We start from the raw sequence: 19,320 nt of genomic DNA on the forward strand, positions 1-19,320 counted from the left end.
AGAGAAAGTGGTCCTCCACAACCCACACAAGTGCTGGGTCTGGCTAAGGTCATAAAGCATGTCGAGTTCTGCAGTCCCTCTGATCTTGCACCTCTTTGTGTGTGGCAGATGGGTGTTGGATACAATGCACTTCTGATCAGACTTACCATATAAACACAGTACTCCAATATCTTCTCCTGGGTATTTGGATAATTTCTTCAAAACTGTTAAGATATATGAAATAGGCAATCTTTTAGTACCGGATGCACATTTTACCCTGTAATGTGAGAAAGAGGCATTATTTTGGATTTCTAGCAATAATGTGTGGAACTTGGCAGCCCTGGGCCTGATTTCTGTCTATCATGTTATGGAGTAAACGAGTCTTGTTTGCATCAAATATTCCTTGCAGTGGTCCCTGCCTCCATTCTTATCCCATAGCATTTTGCATCTACTGCCACTCCTATTGCTGGCTTATAGCCTGCACCATGCTTAGCACTGAGCTGTGCTAAATGCAGCATTTGAGGAATACTCTCTGGCTTCCCACTCCATGCACACCTACATATGTTATCCAGAAGCTGTTGAAATCACATGATTTCTGTTTTCCCCTGTTCTGCAGCTTCTCAGCACACAGCTTTGGGGGCTCTTTCTGGGAATTGTTTAATCCTGGAAATGAAACGGCTGATCTTGCACTTAGGGGAGGAACTGTACCAGCTGGGAGCAGTCACTCAAACTCAAAACTCAAAAGGCAGGGGTTCTAAGTCATGCTTGCTGGTGCCTTGTTCAGCACCTCACAACTGAACATATTGCTTGCTGGCATTTCTGAAGTTCTGGTTACTTCCCAGCTATGCTCAGAGCTGACAGTCTTGGTTTGTCAAAGCTGGACACATGTGGGATAAAATTAATATTACTAGTTAAATAGCTTAAAGGATATCAGGAAAGGACTCTCACGTCTCATGCATTAGGGGTGCAGAAGTCCAGGATTCTTTGAAAATTGCCCTAAAACCAAATCTGAAGAATGTCTGACCTGCAGTTTTCAGATGTGCTGCGCAGCTTTCCTCTCCCTGAAAGGGTTCCAAGAGTGCCATACAATGGACTGCTGAGGAGTTTATTAAACCCTTTCCCATTTCTGATGGCAAAGCAAGAATTTAGACAAGCAGAGGATGAAGCTGCATGGACTGTAGCAGCAGCCTCAGAATAGCTCCATCATTTTAATTCACAAGAACCACGAACCCTGCTTTTGGGGGAGGATTCCCTGAAGGGATTGCAAAAACCAACCAGATCTTCACCTCAGTGACTCATGGTCACAAGTGACTAGATGAAATTCAGTTTTTGGAAATGCAAGGTTTTGTAGTAAAGGCAAATTTCAAATGATACAAATTACAGAAACATTCAGAATACAAAAGCAGAGAGATAATGAATGACTGATGCAACAAATTGCATTTATCTGTAACAGCAGTATTTACTGACTCTGGGACAGTTGTGCCAGAGTAAAAAAGTCAAATGCATTTATAAGTAGTTCATGTCAATGACCCCACACCAAAAGCTACTACAGATGGTATCTTAATGAGCCCCATCCTTCTCTGAGCTGGAAAAGCCTGCTTTTCATTCATCAATATTTCTTCCTTATACATGGATGCTGTCCAAAGCAAACAAGATCCACCTGTCCACAGTGTTTCTGACCACATAGAAAGAAAAACAAGTCCTTCATAGATTTTACTGATGCAAGACTTCAGATGAAGGTAGGAAAATACTTCATTTAAACAAATATGATCCAAAACTTGCAGCTACCTTAAGTAAAACTGGTAGCAATTTTAGGGAAACTTTGACTAAAATCTAATGTACTTTATTTTATATATTGAATTAAAGGAAGGAGGCCTTGAGAAAAAAATCTTAATAATCTGGGATTTTTAAAGAGAGAAGGGCTCTTCAGCTGTGTCTTTGCACATATATTTAAGTCATCATGACCTCAAGTTACGCATTAAATAATGTGGTACAGTGAGGTACAATCAGAGATTGTGTGACTTTTAGACCAAGTAATTCAAAGCTAAATGTTTATGAACAACTCGTGTCAGTGTGGGTGAATTACTGAGAATATGAGACATCATTCCTAGGTACACTGAATCAGTGCAGGTATGGTGAGTGACAGACAGAATGTCAATGACCTGAGTTTGAATTACAGAATTTCTAATTAACCAACAATTGAATTATAACCCCACTTCATCCAGACAGTATTTTCAATGTCACTGTCCACTATCAGGGCAGCAGAGTTGAAAAAGAGAAATAACTTGCATAGGTCAATAAAGACAGCAGCAGTTGTTATAAGGCTTGCCACTGCTTCTCAGTGGCTTGTTATGGACCATGAGATGTCATGGAGCCCAACAGGGAAGTAATTCTAGCATACCTTCTAAAAATTAACCTTTTTACATGTAGACAAACACCACCTCCTACTGAAGCCACAGATGAGCATGACAACCTTACCAAATCTATCTGTGAGTCAGACACAGCTGATTGGTGAAACAGAAACCTTGCATACTGAAAACACTATGTTATTTTCTCTTTCAGTCTGGAAAAAAATTAAGAATTATCAGAAATGCTTGTAGCCTCCAGCTGTGACAGTATTAAAATATTTCTTGTAGCCACTCATTGCTGTAAGGGAGAAGTACTCCATTGTCTGTTCAGATATTCTCAGGGCAGCAGAGAATTTTTACTACAAATATCTACAATATAAGAAATACATTGTAACTGCGTGGTTTTAACTTTGTCTATCCATCTTCACTTGCTGCTTCAAGTGTTTAAGTATATTTGAAGAACTCATAGCCTGGGAGTTGCGATAGTGTCAGGATGCAAGAGCAGCGAGGAATATACAAAGCAGGGATAGATTTTAATGTCAAACATATAGTCAATTTTCAGGAAATCCCTTTCCAGAAAAAGGGGGAATAAATATTTGCATACAGTTGGCTGCCCAGTTTATGTACTGTAAAACACTATAACATTAAAAAAATTAAATACCTTCAAGATAGTCTTTGAGATCAAGTGATGACTTTTGTAACAGCAATTTTTAACATTTACTTCTAAAAGAGTGTTAGGAGTATGAGACACATTTGGATTTCTCAAAGTCAAAAACATGAAAACATTAAGGTCAGTTTTTATAAGATGGTTATTTTTCTATTCTGCAATTCATCCTGCTGTGTTTTCCAGCCATCTGAGATTGAGTTTTGTACACTGAAAAAGGACTATTCAGTTCTAGCTTTGGGGTTCTCCAAGGAAAATGCATTTGTGGGGGAGGGGGTTGTGGTTCAGGCAAGACTTTCTTATCAAACTTATGGATGAGTTTGGAAAAATCTAAACTTTATTTGGCAACATTTATGAAATTCTTAGACAAAATGTATTACTGACAAGCACTTTCCATTGAGTTGAGCAGAGTACTGCGAACTCTAGGCCTGTGCCATTGCTGTGTTACTTACAGACTCTTTAGGGTTCCCTCTCCCATACTTTTAGAGATCTTTCTAAGTTTTCCGTATAGCATTTATTCTTGTTCTGGCTAGGTGCTGCTATATAATACCAAAACCATCTCCCTTTCCTTCATTTTGTCTCTACTAGGAGCTAGAAATCTTGACCAAATTCTCTTTTCGTTGAGGTCTAATGAAGTCAAACAAGGGCAGCGAATTTGCTATACTATCACTAAAATCAGTGGTGGTTGCATCAGTTTGCATCTACTGATTGTGCATCTGCAGAGACAGAGCTGTTCTGCATTTAGCTGTGAACTCAAACAGTCATAATCTGTGGGATTTTTTCAGTTGCCCTGCATGGAGGGTCTCACACCACTTGGCTGGGTTTGGTTGTAGCTGGAAGTTATCAACTCCGTCCAGAAGAGTTCAGAGACAGTGACTGATACAGCTTGCACCCTGGAAAAATTTAGGTGCACTGATCCTGTAAAATTCTCAGTACCTGAGTTTATCACCCAGCTGACGAAGTGTACAAAAATGGATCAAAAAATGCACAAACCTTTAGTTTCTTCCCATCAACTTCTTGGTTAGTAGTTGTCTTCTCCAGTTTTCTCTGAGATGTTCTTATGCCAAGTTGTCTGCAATAGCTACCATAAACAAATGGTGAAAACACATTGTAATTCATTCATGGGAACATGTTTTAAAAGAGAATTATTCTTCCTTAAGAAGAAATCAAATATATCTGACACTGAAATACAGGAGGGAAGAGCAAACTGTGAAAACATGGCCATTAATGGATAATGAGGTGCTTCCTGGTAGCTAAGCTGAAAGACAGAAAGCTTTTGGCAGGTGTGGGTAAAAAAAGAAGTGTGGTCTTTTCATAACTGATGTCAATGAGCTGTACTTCAAGAGTATCAGATGGCTGTATGTAAAAGGACCGTGTATATATAAAAGCTTAAGTTTGATCAATTATCATTACCTAGCAACAGGCTTAAACATTTATTTTGTTGAAGAGTTTCTGAGACTATCTTTGTTACACCAGGCCTTTTAGTTGTTTATTCCTGTTAACATTAACCTCTGCTTGCAGGAGTTCTTCCAAATTCAGCATTAGACTAATCAAAACCAGAAACCTCTTGTACTTGAGTGTTGTGTAACACTTAATGTAACCACTCCTGTGTTTTGCCAAGGGAATCTTACAATGTCAGTTGTTTTCTGCTGAGCCTTTTCTTACAGATCATTGTTCCTTTGGTCACCAAGGATGTGACCTATATTCCTCCATGATTTGCCAAGGCTCATCATTAGACCTTGATGACTTACAAATATTTGCAAGTGGAAGGGAGAAGTGGTAACAATTGCAGATAAGAACAAAATGGATTACAGGGAGTGAAAAAAAGGGGGACTGGGGGCAAGAAGAAAGAGATACTTGTTTTCTCTTCACATGAAGGAATAGTTATGCAACCTGGTAAAGGCACATTTAAACAGCTAAACCTCCTGTTGTTGCCATATGTTCCCTTTCAGTGTCATGGGTATCGGACAGGAGCTAGACAGCTAGTGAGAATTTGATAACAATTAATAAATCAAATTCAAATCAACTTCAGAGCACCCTAACCTCTTCTTCCATGACGTAATATTCAATTGATATACAGCACCTGCTGAGAAAATAAATGAAGCTTTTCTAGCGAAAAAATGGGCTGCCCAGTCATGCCTTCCTGAGACTGACAGCAGAGGGCTGGCAAGAAAGGGCACAGCCTCTGACACTGGTAATGTCTGCACCAGTTGTGTTGCTGTTTCTGCAGTGCCACAACACCACTGATGTTCATGCACAGCATTGCTGCGTCCTGCAGCAAGAAACAGCTGTGGAAGCAAAAGATGGCACTGTCAGGTTGCTCCCTTAAAAATGGCCCACACTGCAGTAGGAGTGGCATATGCAGCCTGTTGGGCTTGCAAATGGACTATTAGAAACAATCAGACTCAATATTTCTGGGAAAATAGCATGTGTCTATTGTAGTCAAATCCAGCATTTGTAAAAGGCAACAGAGAACAGATAATGAGAATGGAAGCTACAGGATGCTGCTTTTTGACATATAAGTCTTTATTAAGAATTTTATGTTTCAGTGGCTTCCAGTTGACTAGTCCCACTTCCAGACCAGAATGTGACATTTCAAGACTTCCATTTCACCAGGAGTTCTCCTTCTTGTTCAGCCATATGTCCCCTTCTTCCACCTTGCCAGTGCCATACTTTCCTAACTCCCAAGCTCATCCCAAACCCACATACCCAGGGAGAAGTTGCACCCTGAGCTTCACAGGTCCCATGACAGGCTCAGAGAAACCTCTGGGGACCAGGAGCTGAAAGCACTGGCTCTCCACCAATGCAACCCACAAACTGACTCACACAAACTGACCCAAACTGTGTCAGTTCTCTCTGGTATTATTTTTTCTCTGGAAGGATGCACCTGCTTGAGTTCCACAGCAATACTAAAACTCTTATTGTTTGGAGATGGCGGATGCTGTCAATGACCTGCAGATTTAGTTATCTGGTATGGTAGAAGTATATAAACAGGAAACCAACAGCTCTTAAGTCCCTGCTAAAAAGCATATCATATAAACACATAAACACCTGAGCGTCATAAATAAATGGCTAGAGAAGTTTTTCATTAGAAAGAAACAATATCTTTTATTCAGTCTTGTTCTCAGACACTGTCAAAGTGTTGTGCTTAGAGTTTTTGGAAAATATCCCGTATGGGATACGAAAATCAAATTTTTAAAGATAACTGAAAGTGTTAAAGCTTGTCAATGTTAAATAAAACTGAAAGGAGTCAGTGAGATATCTGGCAATCTTAAAAACAGTTCAGTGCTATTTCCTCCATCTGTACCTCGACCATAATAAACATTTCCTTCACTTTGCATGCTTCTTTTCATGAAAGAAGCCTGGCTTTAGCTTACTTCAAGTGGATTCATCTTTGCATGTGCTGGTGGCTTGTGTCAGAATAGATTTATTACGTGCTTATCTTTTCTGGATATTTAAGATTTACGTCATCCTGTTGATGAGATTTTCTCAGCAGGCTGTAAACCAGTCAGACCAAGCATGCAGCCACTTAGCTGGGAGAATTCGTGTGGGATGAATCATTACCATGCTGTATCTGCAGCCTGCGCTGGTTCGTGATGGGGAAGTGACTCCTGTGCCAGACCATCTCCGAGCCATGCAGTCCGGAATATGGTGAGCTGCTAATATGCTAGTTTGGGATGTTACTTTCTTTCAAAGATGAATCTCCCATGGTTAACACTGAAAATAATAATAGTTTTTTTTCTGCACAGATCAGTGTCTTCTTTCTGTAGTGAACAGCAATAGCACCAACAACAGTAAGTATGATTTAAAGTATGATTTAAAAGCCTTTCGTTCCCAATAGCTGAAAGACAAACATAGCTAGGGGGAAACACTCTTTTCACATACAGCTATGAATTCAGAGTTAGGCTCTTTCTGTGAAGTTATTAGGGGTCCCTAAGGATGCAGAATGGGACTTTACCTTTTTACTGCTCAGCGCCCCCCTCCTCTTTGCTTACCCTCTTAGTGGAGGTGGTGTTCAGAGGCCAGCAAATACCAACAAAGCAGTTACAGTTCTGAACTCATTCCTGTTGGATTGGCGGGTTCAGGGAAGCGCTGAAAGGCACAAGGGACCTGCCCCCACTCTGCATGTGCCTCTGCTTGGTGCAGTGGCTGTGGGGATTCAGTCGCCCTGCTGGAGCAAGAGGCAAGAGGCTGCTCCAGGCAGCTGCTCCTCGGGAGCCCTGGGAGCAGCTCTTACTACTGAGTGAAGGCAATGGACCATGTTATAGCACTGCTTAGCAAGGCTACCAAATATGTAGAACCTCCCCACCCTGTGCAGACATAGTTTCTTGGATTTGGATGGATGTGTTTTGCTTTGCTGTTCAAACATTATTTTCTCAGCATTTCTTACTCCTCTGTGCATTTCAGAGATTTGCATTTATGCTGGGGTTTGGATTTATAGTCCTTATCCTAAGCAGTTCTTAGGACATTCTTGCAGAAAGAGCACAAACATTGCATTACTTTATATAAACAGTTGGCTTTACTTGGCAAGGAAAAGTAATGTTTTGCACTGAAAACTAGGAATAGAAACCATGGGAAAAGGTCTAGAGCTCAATCGTCTCATCTATTCTCTAAATTCCTCTGATGCAAATCTGGGCTAATTTCAGACTGTATGCAGTGGAATTGCACCAGGTTTGCAGAAACAGCATTCAGATTAGTAGTTGCCAAAACTTCTTGTTTAACCCCTAGAAAGAAATAATTATTTTGTACTAATAGCTTATTGGGAATTTGGGCATTTTCCCCTAGATTTCAAACATATGAATGGAAACTTAGGAACATTTTTTTTAATATCGTGCTGGTTTTTAGCTTGTTTTTTTTTTCCTGGGAGTTACATAAATGGTTAGTGGAGTTATATACTTCCAAAACTCCTCTTCAGCCACAGGGTCACCTTACAGCCTCCAGAATTTATATATCCATGGTTCCCCTCACAGAGAAACAGTTTCTAAAATGAACTGTGTGAAAATGAGAAACTTGCTGCTGAATGACCAAACTGTACCCACAGAAATGCAAGCTAAAAAAACCACAGTAGAAATCAATGCCATCATGACATTTTTTTTTATTTTAACAGTTCTCATTTTGAATCAGTTTCTGTTCCGTCCCATTTCCAGTGTCTCTTCCACAGTCTTGTGTAAGAAGGACATGAAAACTTACAAATACTTCTTTCAAATAGGTTTGATGTCTGACAAAAGTGCTATTTCCATTCCCTTCTGGTCTGTTTTCCATTTTAATTACTTTATGTTTTAAAAACAAACAAACAAGGAGAATAGATGACACAAGTTGTTCTAGACATTGTGACATCTTCCTTTCCTGATTTTCCAAAACTCTGAAAATTACCTATTGCAGAAATATAAATTTTCCAGAAAAAAAAAGCCACAGCAGCTATTTTGTAGAAGGGAATTTTGATGTGTAACTGCTTTACTATACTACAGACTCCAAAGACTGTTTAACACTGACAATTTGTAAGTGCTTTGAGTTCTCACCAAAATAGAGTTTGACATAGTTCTCTTTGCTATTTTAACTAGCAAGTGTGAGAATAGTTTCATGATCCACATCAGCATTAGGATGAAATGGCTGTTTGGTGAGAAAATGCCTGTTTGAAGCATCTGCACCAACAGAGCAAAACCTTGTTACCAAAGTGTTCCTTGTTGCTCTAAATTAGTTGAAAATTTGGCCTGCTTAATTCCTTAATTATCTTGATATCTCAAAACCTCCTGCTTTACTTTAATTTCAGCAAACACACCATTAAATACCACCCTGCCCATGTTCACAGCTTCCCCTAGATCTGTGGTTCACTCCTTTCCAATGCCTGTGGGTCTTGCAGTACAATTTTATTGCAAGCCAGGAACTGCAGGGAAACTCTCCCTGCCCAGTCTCACAGCCTGGGCTCAAGGGGAGGCAGAGCAAAACCCACACAGTAATTACCAAGGCCTAAACCTTCACTCCTCAAAGAGAAGTGCCTGCCTCCAAGGAAGCACACAGCATCTCAGAAGGGTGAAGGCCTTCTTTACAGACCAGTATTTGAGTACCTAATATGTCTTTTCCACTTTTCCTCAACTCTGAGGAATGAGACCTGACTCCTCTCCTCAACATATCCTCTCAACTCCCTCCAGTGGTTTCTCACTCAACCTGATCGTTTTTTCTGCACTTTTTTAAGTGGTCAAACTCTCTTGCTATAAAAAGAACCTTGCCATTTAACTGGGCTTTAGCTGATGTTCACCATAATAACAGTATTTACGTTTACATTTACGTTTACATTTACATTTACATTTACATTTACATTTACATTGCAGTATCACTGTTTTAAAAGGCTACATGGCCCTTTGTGGAGCAAAAGATTGATCCTCCTCATCTGTGACTCTGGTACAGCTAATAATAGATGTTTACTTAAAACACTTTTTCAGCAGCTGTATCTTGCAAATAGCTGTTAACTGGTGAGGCTGTTAGATTAAACCTGTTTGTTCAGTAATCGTACCTAGGCTGGTAAATACACGTTGTATCACTTTGTTCACAATATAATTTTCCAAGGAAATCTTGCATGCTGCTGTAACCAACCTATACTTATGTATTTTGCTATATTTTAAAAGCTTACAGTAGGTAGACTACATGGTGTCTTTTGTTCTTTGCTTAGATAATACTGAGCTGCTCAAAATATGACCATACCATTTAACCAAACAAGTAAACATACTTCAAATGAATTCAATTTACCTATAAATAAGGCCCATTAAACAAGTATGAGTGCTACTGCCATAATTTTGTTCTCTGTGTGGGTGATAAAATAAACAGTTTGAGCTACTATTCACATCAACAGCTGCTACTGAGTCAAAGAGCCAAGAATGCTATTGGTCTCATTGACATCCCCTGGCAGTGTGCAGGGGGTTCTGGAGGCTGCTCCTGCTGTGGAATAAAAACCTGTTCCCTCAAAACTTCTGTTACCCAGAACTGTAATGGTGGTAAGGAGGCTCAGCTGCCTTTTGAGCTGTTCTTTAAAACAAAGGAGTGCCATTCAATCAGCAGAAAACTAATGAGTGCCAAGAGCAGACTTCTACCCAGCATGAAGGGAAGAAGGTAGGAGAACAGGTTCTTAAGAGTATGCTTCTTCATATTTCCATTTTATTAAATTTTAACCTTTGTAATTATATATGGAAGGGAAGAATTCTGCTTTTTTCTTGAAAACATCTTCAGAGATCAGCTCACTTGAACAGTTTGCCGCATGTATTTTGATTTATTTTGTTTCCATGTAATGCAAAGATACACACTTGATCTCAGTTTGCTCCATCCTTTGGTTAGGGTTTCTACTTTCTTTTATTAAAAAAAACAAAAAAAAAAATCCCTGATTTTTTTTTAAGAAAACCTGTTTTCAAGGGAGATCATATTCCTTTAGGCTAAACAGTTCATCTGTCAGAAAACAACAGAGAAGTTATTAATCTTCTAAATCTTAAAGAAAAGTAGAGATAGCATGTTAGTTCTTTCTGATTCGCTTCATAGGCTGTTTTACCACATTTGTTTAATTTATTTGTATTTTTATACAGAACAAGTGAAGTTCAAAATCTATGTGACACATTTGCAACCTGCATGGGCTTAAAACCTGTATAATGATGCCATGTATACAGTTAAATTGATGTTTGATTCTTTCTATGGTGAAAATTGAAAATTTGAGTTAATAAATATCCATCTGGCTGTGTTTTCTCTGCCTTGGGTGTAAATGTCCTGAAAGAAGGAATGACAGGCAAGAAAAGCAACATGAAGAGACTGACAAAAAAGGAAGGAAAAAGTACATGAAGTGATAGTTAAAATAAAGTGGAAAAGAGCAGAGATGGAGTTAAATATTAGTAGGCAGAAAAAAAGGGGAAGCAAGAAGCACCTCAGACAGTAAATAAATATACTTGGATTTCATATGTCCCTTACTCCTGAGAGTGCCTTTGGGTGCACTTTGTCCCTGGCACTTGGGTGCCACTGCCTGGCCCTACTTGCAAAATGCCTCTGTATAACACAGGGTGTTGGTTGTAGCTGTCAGGGTATGGCAAGCTACAGTTCATTGTCTATGTTCATTTAGCTTCCAGTGCCATGGTGTGCTTTTAATAACATTTGGTTTAATATCAGAAATAAATTACTTTTTAATTGTGTTTTATCCAGAATAACCAGTGGCAACTAGCTCCCAAAGCAAATGGGTTAAATTAGTCCTGGCTTAAGTGCCATGTCAGTACTTTTCTGACAACCATTTAATACTATACTGATAGTGCTACTGAATAGCCTATGCTAATGATCTTTATTTTTTTCCCAATAGCACTATCTTTCTGTTATTTAAAAGAAAACCAGATTTTTTAAAAATAAATATTGTTTGTCACATGCTTAAGTACTTCCATTAAAAGTTTTCATAAAAAGACAGACTTGCAAAAGTGACATGCTATTGCCCACTGGAGGACAGCGATACCTGTGTCCTCAGATGCAAACTAAACCTATGTTCTGAAAATGTTTTTCTCCATGTTTGTGCCTTAGCTAGAAACAGATTAACATAATAAATAATCATAGCAATGCTAAACTACTAGCACTGAAAAAAACTAGAGCTTGCCAGAAAAAAACATTTGCTTATACAGCAGATAATGCTTCAGATTAGTCAGATTCTTCCATTTTATTTTGTCAGCAAAGGGGCAGAAAAGTTTTCTTCTCCTCTTAGATCTTTTCCTTACATTTCTGTTTACAGCTAGAGCGTACAAGGATTTTCCAGTAAAACTTGGTCTGTTCAGACATCACTATCAAGAGAGGGCTGGAGGAGAAGTTGAGCATAGACTTCTCAGCTTTAGCCTTCTGTTTTAGACTTGTAGATCTTAGACTTATGTATCAAAAAAAAAAAAAGTAAAAAAAAGTAAAAAAAAAAGTTGAGGTATACAGGACTCCACCCAATATTGATGAAGAAGACTAGGACTGAAAACAGAAATAATGAAAAGGGCTTTTCATCTAAGTTACTGCTGTCCTGGTGTGAGGACACCCCATTGTGCAGTTTATTTCGTCAAAGGAGATTCCTATTTCAAGGAACGTCAGATGATGAAAGTGCCATTCTGCTAAGTGTAATTACAAAATACTTTCATCCTTCATAACTAATGAAATGTGAATTTCCTACACATCCAACTAAATGAAGGTGTTTATAATGCCCTTTTATTTTCCTCTTTGCAGCTCTTCCTATCTAGAAAATGGAAAACCAGTTGTAAATGTACCTCAGAATTAGGAAAAACAATACCTGTGCTGCATACCTATGTGGATTTGAGGCCCCAGTAAAGATGCAGTTGTGCTGTGAATCCGTAAATGGCTCTTGCATCAGGAGCAGCTGGTCAAACAGTACCCGTGTTTCCATGTACATCTTCATGGTTTGCGTTATTCTGGCCACAGTGGTTGGAAATCTGACAGTTATCATCTCAATATCACATTTCAAGCAGCTCCACACACCTACTAATTTCCTGATCCTTTCAATGGCTACTGTAGACTTCCTGCTGGGATTCTTCATCATGCCTTGCAGTATGGTGCGCTCTGTTGAGCACTGCTGGTATTTTGGGGAGTTCTTCTGCAAGATCCACACAAGCACGGACATTATGCTGAGCACAGCTTCCATCTTCCACCTTTCCTTCATATCCATCGACCGTTACTATGCTGTGTGTGACCCCTTAAGATACAAATCAAAGATAAATACTTTTGTCATCGTGGTCATGGTGTTCGTAAGCTGGATGGTCCCTGCTGCTTTTGCTTTTGGGATGATCTTTCTAGACCTAAACTTGAGAGGGGCAGAAAAGATTTATAATCATGTCCACTGTGCAGGAGGATGCTTTCTCATTTTTAGTGAAACTTCAGGTATTGTGGCCTCCGTAGTGTCTTTTTACATCCCTGGATTTGTTATGCTGTACATCTATAGGAAAATATACTCTGTAGCCAAGAAGCAGGCAAGATCCATCAATGCAATTAGCAAAAAAAAGATGCAGTTTGAAATGAAGCACCACATTTCATTCTGCAAAGAAAAGAAAGCTGCTAAGACTTTAGGCATAATAATGGGAGTGTTTCTCATCTGCTGGACTCCATTCTTCTTCTTTACAGCTACCAATCCTTTTATGAATTATGTGATACCTCCTGTTCTCATTGATGCTTTGGTTTGGTTTGGCTATTTAAATTCTACACTTAACCCAATTGTTTATGCCTTTTTTTACATATGGTTTCGCAGAGCATTGAAGATTATTCTGTTTGGAAAAGTTTTTCTACAGGACTCTTCCAGGACTCATTTGTTTTCAGATTAACATGTTTTAAATGGTTGGACTCATTGCTTTGAACTTTTGCCTGGAGGCTGAACTCCCAGATGTAAGAGCTGTAAAGGAAGGAAACACCTATTTGTTTGCCTATTTACCAAATGTAGCTCAAGCAGATAAGCAACTATTTTTGTTTACATATTCTTTCATTCAGATTGGGATTTGTTAGTGGTGTTTTGATTATATCTATTTATTTGCAATGCACAGAAGAGCAAGACCTCAGTTAAGAAAAAACTTACAGCAGTTTATATCCCTGATCTTAATCATTAAAAAACTATTCTGATACAACAGATTAATTTCTTGAACAAGATATGCTTATATAACAATATTTGTTTTTATTTGTGTTCTCCTCTAGAAAGAGCAGAAATTTGTGTTCTCCTCTAGAAAGAGCAGAAAAATCTTTTCTTTTGAATTTCTTGGCATCTTTGAGTAATAACCCAAAGCTCTCTGAATTTCGTCCTTCCATACATATGCAGACCTCAAAACAGGCCAATAACAAGCCATACCAGCATAATCCACGGAGGGAAGGTGAGGCAGAGAAAGGTTGTGCTGCTCTTTCTGTTTCCATTTTAACTAGTACTTGTCACTTACAAGTTTGTCACTTAAAGGCTTTGCTACTTAATGAGATCAAACGCATGTTAATGAGATCAAAGACAAGAAAAAATATGAAGTAAAAAGCAATTGCAAAAAAAGCTGCATTGCACCTGAGAATGCCAGAAAATTATGTCTATCTAACGAGTGTTTAGATGTAAAATATTTGCCACTTTGCATCTTAGAGAACTTTTTTTTTGCTTGGACATATTGCTATTTTGTCTGAGGGCAATGCTGTGACAGCTTTCGAGGAAATCATATAGAGAATTGTGAAGAAATCCTGTGGTCGAACTCAGCTGGATTGTGAAGGAACAGTACTGGCACTGGGCAGGAAATGATTAGTATCTGAAAAGAGACCATGGAGAGAAACTGATGACTCTAGTGAAGTAAGAGCTGAAGTACTCAGCATTATGACCTCCTTTCATGTTCCTTGTAAAAGTGTGTTGTTTGTTTATCTTGTCTTTGTTTTCTGTAGTTTGTAGAGCACTGAATCACTCTATACTGAAAAGCATACAAGTTGAATGATTATACATTTCAGCAGGGCAAAGTATCAGGATCTGAGATTGTGCCTTTTACTGCTTCACTGCCATCTTGTAAATTTTGCACTCTCAAAAAAACCCTAGAAAGCAGCAATGAAACTTACCACATCAGCACATCTGCTGTGGATTCTTGCTAATGACAACATGACTACTTTAATACTTAATCTCCCAAAAATAAAGCAAGATAAAATTTTTAAAAGCCTCTTTCTGATAAATAATTGGTAATTCTTTTCTTCCTTCATCTCCAGTGAGTCTGGCCTGCTGAAATAAAATGTGTGGTCCCTTGGACACTTTGATCTCACTCAAGTAACAGTTTCAGAAGTGCTGCCAGGTGGTACTTCCTTTCTTCTGGCAGTATTTTAGATTGAAGGAAAGATAGATCCTCTATGAGAAATGTTGCCCATCTAAGGCATTTTAAAGTATATTTAGTAAGGTCATCACATATTAATGTAGTCCCCTCAGGAAGTCAATGAAGTTATTCCTTTTCCCTCATTCCTTATATCTCTGTCTATCTTCCTGAAAATCTGGAAACATCACTGTGTTTCCAAAGAATTCCAGTTCTACAAGTTTTACAATTGGTCATTCTCTTTTTATAACTTGTTCTGGTTGCAGGAGGATTTTGTGGATGAATATGATTCCAACTTGCTTGCAGCACAGACTGTAGTTCAAATAGAGCATGTCCCTGCAGACTGTGCCTAGACCCTACTGCAAAGCTAATTCTTGTAAAACCATAGAAACCAGAGCCACACTCCTGAAGTGAGAAAAAAATGTGGATAAAGCCAGACTAATACGTAGAGCAAAAGCCATGCATGCAAATAAAGCAAATTAAGGAATTCCTCACTACTTTCCGTCTGCAAAGCAGATCTTCAGCCATTTCAAGGAAACCAGGGCTCCACCATGTGTGAATGGTTACTTGGAAAAACAATCACTGCAATTCCCAGCACCCCAGTTCCTCCTTCTTCCCCCAAGGTTTTATTGCTGAGCACAACATCATAGGGTGTGGAGTATCTCTCTGGTCAGTTGGGGTCAGATGTCCCCGCTGTGCCACTTCTCAACTTCTTGTGCACCCTCAGGCTACTCAAAGAAAAGGCCTTAAAACTGTGTAAGCACTGCTCAGTCTTAGCTTAAATGGGGGTTGAGTGTGTGTTATCAACATTGTTTTCATTACAAATCCAAAACATAACACCACACAAACCACTGTGAAGAAAACTAACCCTATCCCAGCCAAAACCAGTAGAGAGGGCTTCCAGACATTGTGGCTGCATAAGATCACCATACTCTATTTAGTATAAATGGAAATAGTAAAAGAAATTTTCAGTGTACAGATGAGCAACTCTCTGGGCAGGCCAGTCTAGCCAAGGTGTCACCAATATATATTCTCTGCAGAGCTAAGAAAGAGTTTCCACACACAGATTGCCAGTGAACTTCATCTATACCCAGAAGGCCATCCTCCTTGTTCTTATGAACTTAAAGTACAAGCCAGCTTTGTGCATGGCCCAGCTCAGAAAGTTTCACAAATAACTTTTTCCTCTGGTGTCCTATTACCTAATGGTGGCACTTTCCCAAAGAGCCTGCTTGCCCTCTATTTACAGAGAGCTTTCTCTGGTACAGTGACTGTAATGAAGTCCCAGGTTACTTTCTCTCATTAGCTCTAATCACAGACAGTGCAAAGCTATTTCTCACTGTGATGGGGATGTGCAAATGAGATGTATTAATGAGGCCACAGGGACTCTATTTGAACCCAAGACATGGATAAGTTACAAAAGCATCGGAAAAATGCCTCATGCTGTTGTCCCATCAGATTATGAGTTAGGTGACGCAGAATATACCTTACTGCAATCTCAAAGTATCCTAACGCAAATGAAGTGCAAAGGGTATTGTCAAATTCCTTGTCAACATATTTAGTTAGTGACCTTATTAAACACCTCCCAGATGGCTTCCTTTTGCAAAACATATTATTCCCCTGTGGGTGACTTCAGATGTTTTAACTTCCCTGAAAATTTGTGCAAAGCAATTACTCCAGCATGATGAAAGGCTCTGTTTCACCACTAAACTTACGTCTGTTCATTTTTCCACCAGTGAGGACCATTTGCAATGTCACCTTCTTCTCACACTTTGTATAAAACTGACAGCAAGTTTTAGACATCTGAACTAAGGGTGGCACCTGTGTCCAAATCTCATGGTCTCTCAGATACCAGATGCAGAAGGATGGGAAAAGAGGAGGAGAACCAACTTTTCTTGCAAGCAAGCAGGAGCCTTCTGGAAATGTCACAAAGGAAAGCATCACTCAAAAATGGAATTTTTCAAACTATCCCGTGAAACTATTTTCTAGTGTATTCATTTATAACTACTGCAGCTGGACCACAATCCTTTACAGGAGATAAACCTCAACCTGTATTCACACCCTTTTAGTCAGAGGGATTATGATAGAAAACAAGAGTATAGGGAAACAAAAGAATATTGCCTAACATACCAATTTTACAACTGATTTCCATCAGATGTGTTCATTGCTAGCATTTTGCAATGCACAGCAGGTGAGTTTAGCAGCATAAATAATTTGGTAAGAGGGTGTTTGGCAACAGATTTGTGATTCTTAAGATGATCATTTACGTGAGAATCTCATTAACAGTGAAAGCTGAGGTATACCCGCTGGCCTAACATTTCTCCTATAGAAAAAAATGCTAATATTTTAAGAGACAAATAAATCCTATATCATATTTACAGATTGAAATGACTTGAGGGGTTTCTTTGTCTATGCATGTTTTTCTTCTATCATTTTAAATTTACTATTATTATGATGTATACAAAATACAAGAACCATATTTTACACAATGCACCAGATACAAAATAAAATGCCTATTAGCACATACTTTTGTAATTTAAGAGGTAATTAAGTTTTCAACTTAACTCTAAACTTTCAACTGCTTTGTTTTAAATACTGTTTGCAATTAATTTTGTAAGAGCTTCCAGTTACTAAATTTCATGTACCATTTCAGAAGAATAATTTGTTGTAGTAGGTCCCTATTTAATCCAAGAGAAAATTTGCCTCTGAATTACTGCATTTTATTTAGTAATGGAGTTCATGTTCTTGACTTACTTTATCTTGTATTCTCATGTTAGGATTTGGAATACTTTGGAAACTTGTGAAAATTAAATCTGCTGATGGAACTGCACTTCCAAAAGAAAAGCCTAATAAAGGATTGATCATGCTTTCTCCAAATATCTCAAAAGATTTAACTGATTGCTCTGAGTTTGGAAACAGATCCTGTCCTGACAACTTTAGGTCAGCAGGAGTACGAGGGGTAATGTATCTATTCATAACAGCAATCTTCATTCTCACCATCTTTGGGAATCTGGCCATAATTGTTTCCATCTCATATTTCAAGCAGCTTCATTCTCCCACGAATTTCCTCATCTTATCCATGGCTATCACAGATTTCCTGCAGGGATTTGCCATTATGCCCTACAGCATGGTGAGGTCTGTAGAGAACTGTTGGGTTTTTGGGATTATATTCTGCAAAGTTCATTACAGTTTTGATGTGATGCTCAGTTTAGCTTCCATTTTCCATCTTTGTTCCATTGCCATGGATCGGTTTTATGCAATCTGCCACCCTCTGCATTACTCCAGCACCATGACTGTTGCAGCCATAAAACGAATTGTAGTCGTGTGCTGGTCAGTGCCTGCTGCTTTTGCTTTTGGTGTGGTTTTCTCTGAAGCTTATGCTACTGGAATTGAGGGCTATGAAATGCTGATTAAATGCTCGGGCTTGTGTCCGATTGTGCTCAATAAACTGTGGGGGGCTTTTATATTTACAGTTGGTTTGTTTGCTCCTGCTTGCATTATGATAGGGATTTATGTTAAAATTTTTACAGTTTCCCAAAGGCACACATCGGAGCTCAGCCAGGTACACAGGCACTCAAAAAATAATAAGAAACATGAGCTTTCTAAGAATAAAGACAGGAAAGCTGCTAAGACTTTGAGTATTGTTATGCTTGGTTTCTTAATATGCTGGTTTCCTTGTTTTTTTGCAATCTTAATTAATCCATTTTTAAATTTTTCTACTCCTTTACCGCTGTTTGATTCTCTAACCTGGCTTGGGTATCTAAACTCTTTCTGCAATCCATTAATATATGGATTTTTCTATCCATGGTTTCGGAAAACATTTAAATATATCTTAAAAGGCAAAATATTTAACCCACATTTTCGTACAATGAAACTTTTATCTGAAGATCAGTCATAGTCATAGACTCTACTAGTGATAGTAGCTCTAGAAATGAAGAATAAAGAGTGGATTACTGGATATTCATGGTGTAGTAAAAGCCTGAAATGGGAAGTATGAATTTTATGAGTCAATCCTATAGAACTATGTCATCTAGTATATCTTTAATAAACCAGACTGACAATCTCGTATGATATTTATCACTTGTTTTAACTCTTAATGCCTTGATAGTGTTTCAGAAGTACAAGTCTTTCTAAAATCTCTTGATGCATTGGATTTTGGGTTTTTTTTTAATTTCAGAAATTATTTACCTACAGGTCACAAATTCAACATTTCACCTAATCTTGTATATATGGAACCCTAATCTTTCTTAGGGTTCACTCTTAATAACCCTAAACTGAACATATCCCAGGCTCACATAGTGAGTATTTGTCACGTTTTTGTGAAGGGGGCATTAGCAGAGGTATTTGCTATTCCCAAGCAAATAGAATAGGAGTGTAATTTTGGCTTGAAGTCTATCTTTTCCTCTGAAAACAATAGAATCAGGTTTTCTTTACCCTTTAGCCTCCATGTGCTTTGTACTTGGGAAGGCGTACTTGGGAACAAGAGCATGGCTTGCACTCAGTTCTGTGCTTGTTTGGTCTTTGTTTAGGT

At 38.6% G+C, this 19,320-nt stretch overlaps 2 protein-coding genes across 5 annotated transcripts; both read left to right on the forward strand.

Moving 5' to 3' along the window:
- Window positions 1–6,529: 6,529 nt before the first annotated feature.
- Window positions 6,530–13,685, forward strand: TAAR1 (trace amine associated receptor 1). Of its 3 annotated transcripts, XM_085055932.1 has the most exons (3): window positions 6,602–6,642; window positions 6,741–6,785; window positions 12,202–13,685. In XM_085055932.1, the coding sequence occupies exon 3, from the start codon at window positions 12,237–12,239 to the stop codon at window positions 13,305–13,307; it is 1,071 nt and encodes a 356-aa protein (XP_084912058.1). In that variant the 5' UTR covers window positions 6,602–6,642; window positions 6,741–6,785; window positions 12,202–12,236; the 3' UTR covers window positions 13,308–13,685. The 3 variants fall into 3 exon arrangements, with proteins under 3 accessions (XP_084912059.1, XP_084912058.1, XP_084912060.1); XM_085055933.1 differs by lacking the exon at window positions 6,741–6,785 and having other exon boundaries at window positions 6,530–6,642; XM_085055934.1 differs by lacking the exons at window positions 6,602–6,642; window positions 6,741–6,785 and adding an exon at window positions 9,365–10,095.
- TAAR2 (trace amine associated receptor 2) lies at window positions 6,602–18,860 on the forward strand. Of its 2 annotated transcripts, none has more exons than XM_085055929.1 (4): window positions 6,602–6,642; window positions 6,741–6,785; window positions 14,695–16,980; window positions 17,567–18,860. In XM_085055929.1, the coding sequence occupies exon 4, from the start codon at window positions 17,653–17,655 to the stop codon at window positions 18,685–18,687; it is 1,035 nt and encodes a 344-aa protein (XP_084912055.1). In that variant the 5' UTR covers window positions 6,602–6,642; window positions 6,741–6,785; window positions 14,695–16,980; window positions 17,567–17,652; the 3' UTR covers window positions 18,688–18,860. The 2 variants fall into 2 exon arrangements, with proteins under 2 accessions (XP_084912055.1, XP_084912056.1); XM_085055930.1 differs by having other exon boundaries at window positions 6,609–6,642; window positions 16,526–16,980.
- Window positions 18,861–19,320: the final 460 nt, after the last annotated feature.

The sequence above is a fragment of the Lichenostomus cassidix genome, chromosome 3 (genome assembly GCF_008360975.1).
Source record: "Lichenostomus cassidix isolate B80296 chromosome 3, HeHo_3.0, whole genome shotgun sequence".
Taxonomy (NCBI): domain Eukaryota; kingdom Metazoa; phylum Chordata; class Aves; order Passeriformes; family Meliphagidae; genus Lichenostomus; species Lichenostomus cassidix.

Coding starts and splice junctions, on each gene's coding strand:
- TAAR1 (XM_085055933.1), top strand. CDS start 12,237: ATGTACCTCAGAATTAGGAAAAACAATACCTGTGCTGCATACCTATGT.
- TAAR2 (XM_085055929.1), top strand. CDS start 17,653: ATGCTTTCTCCAAATATCTCAAAAGATTTAACTGATTGCTCTGAGTTT.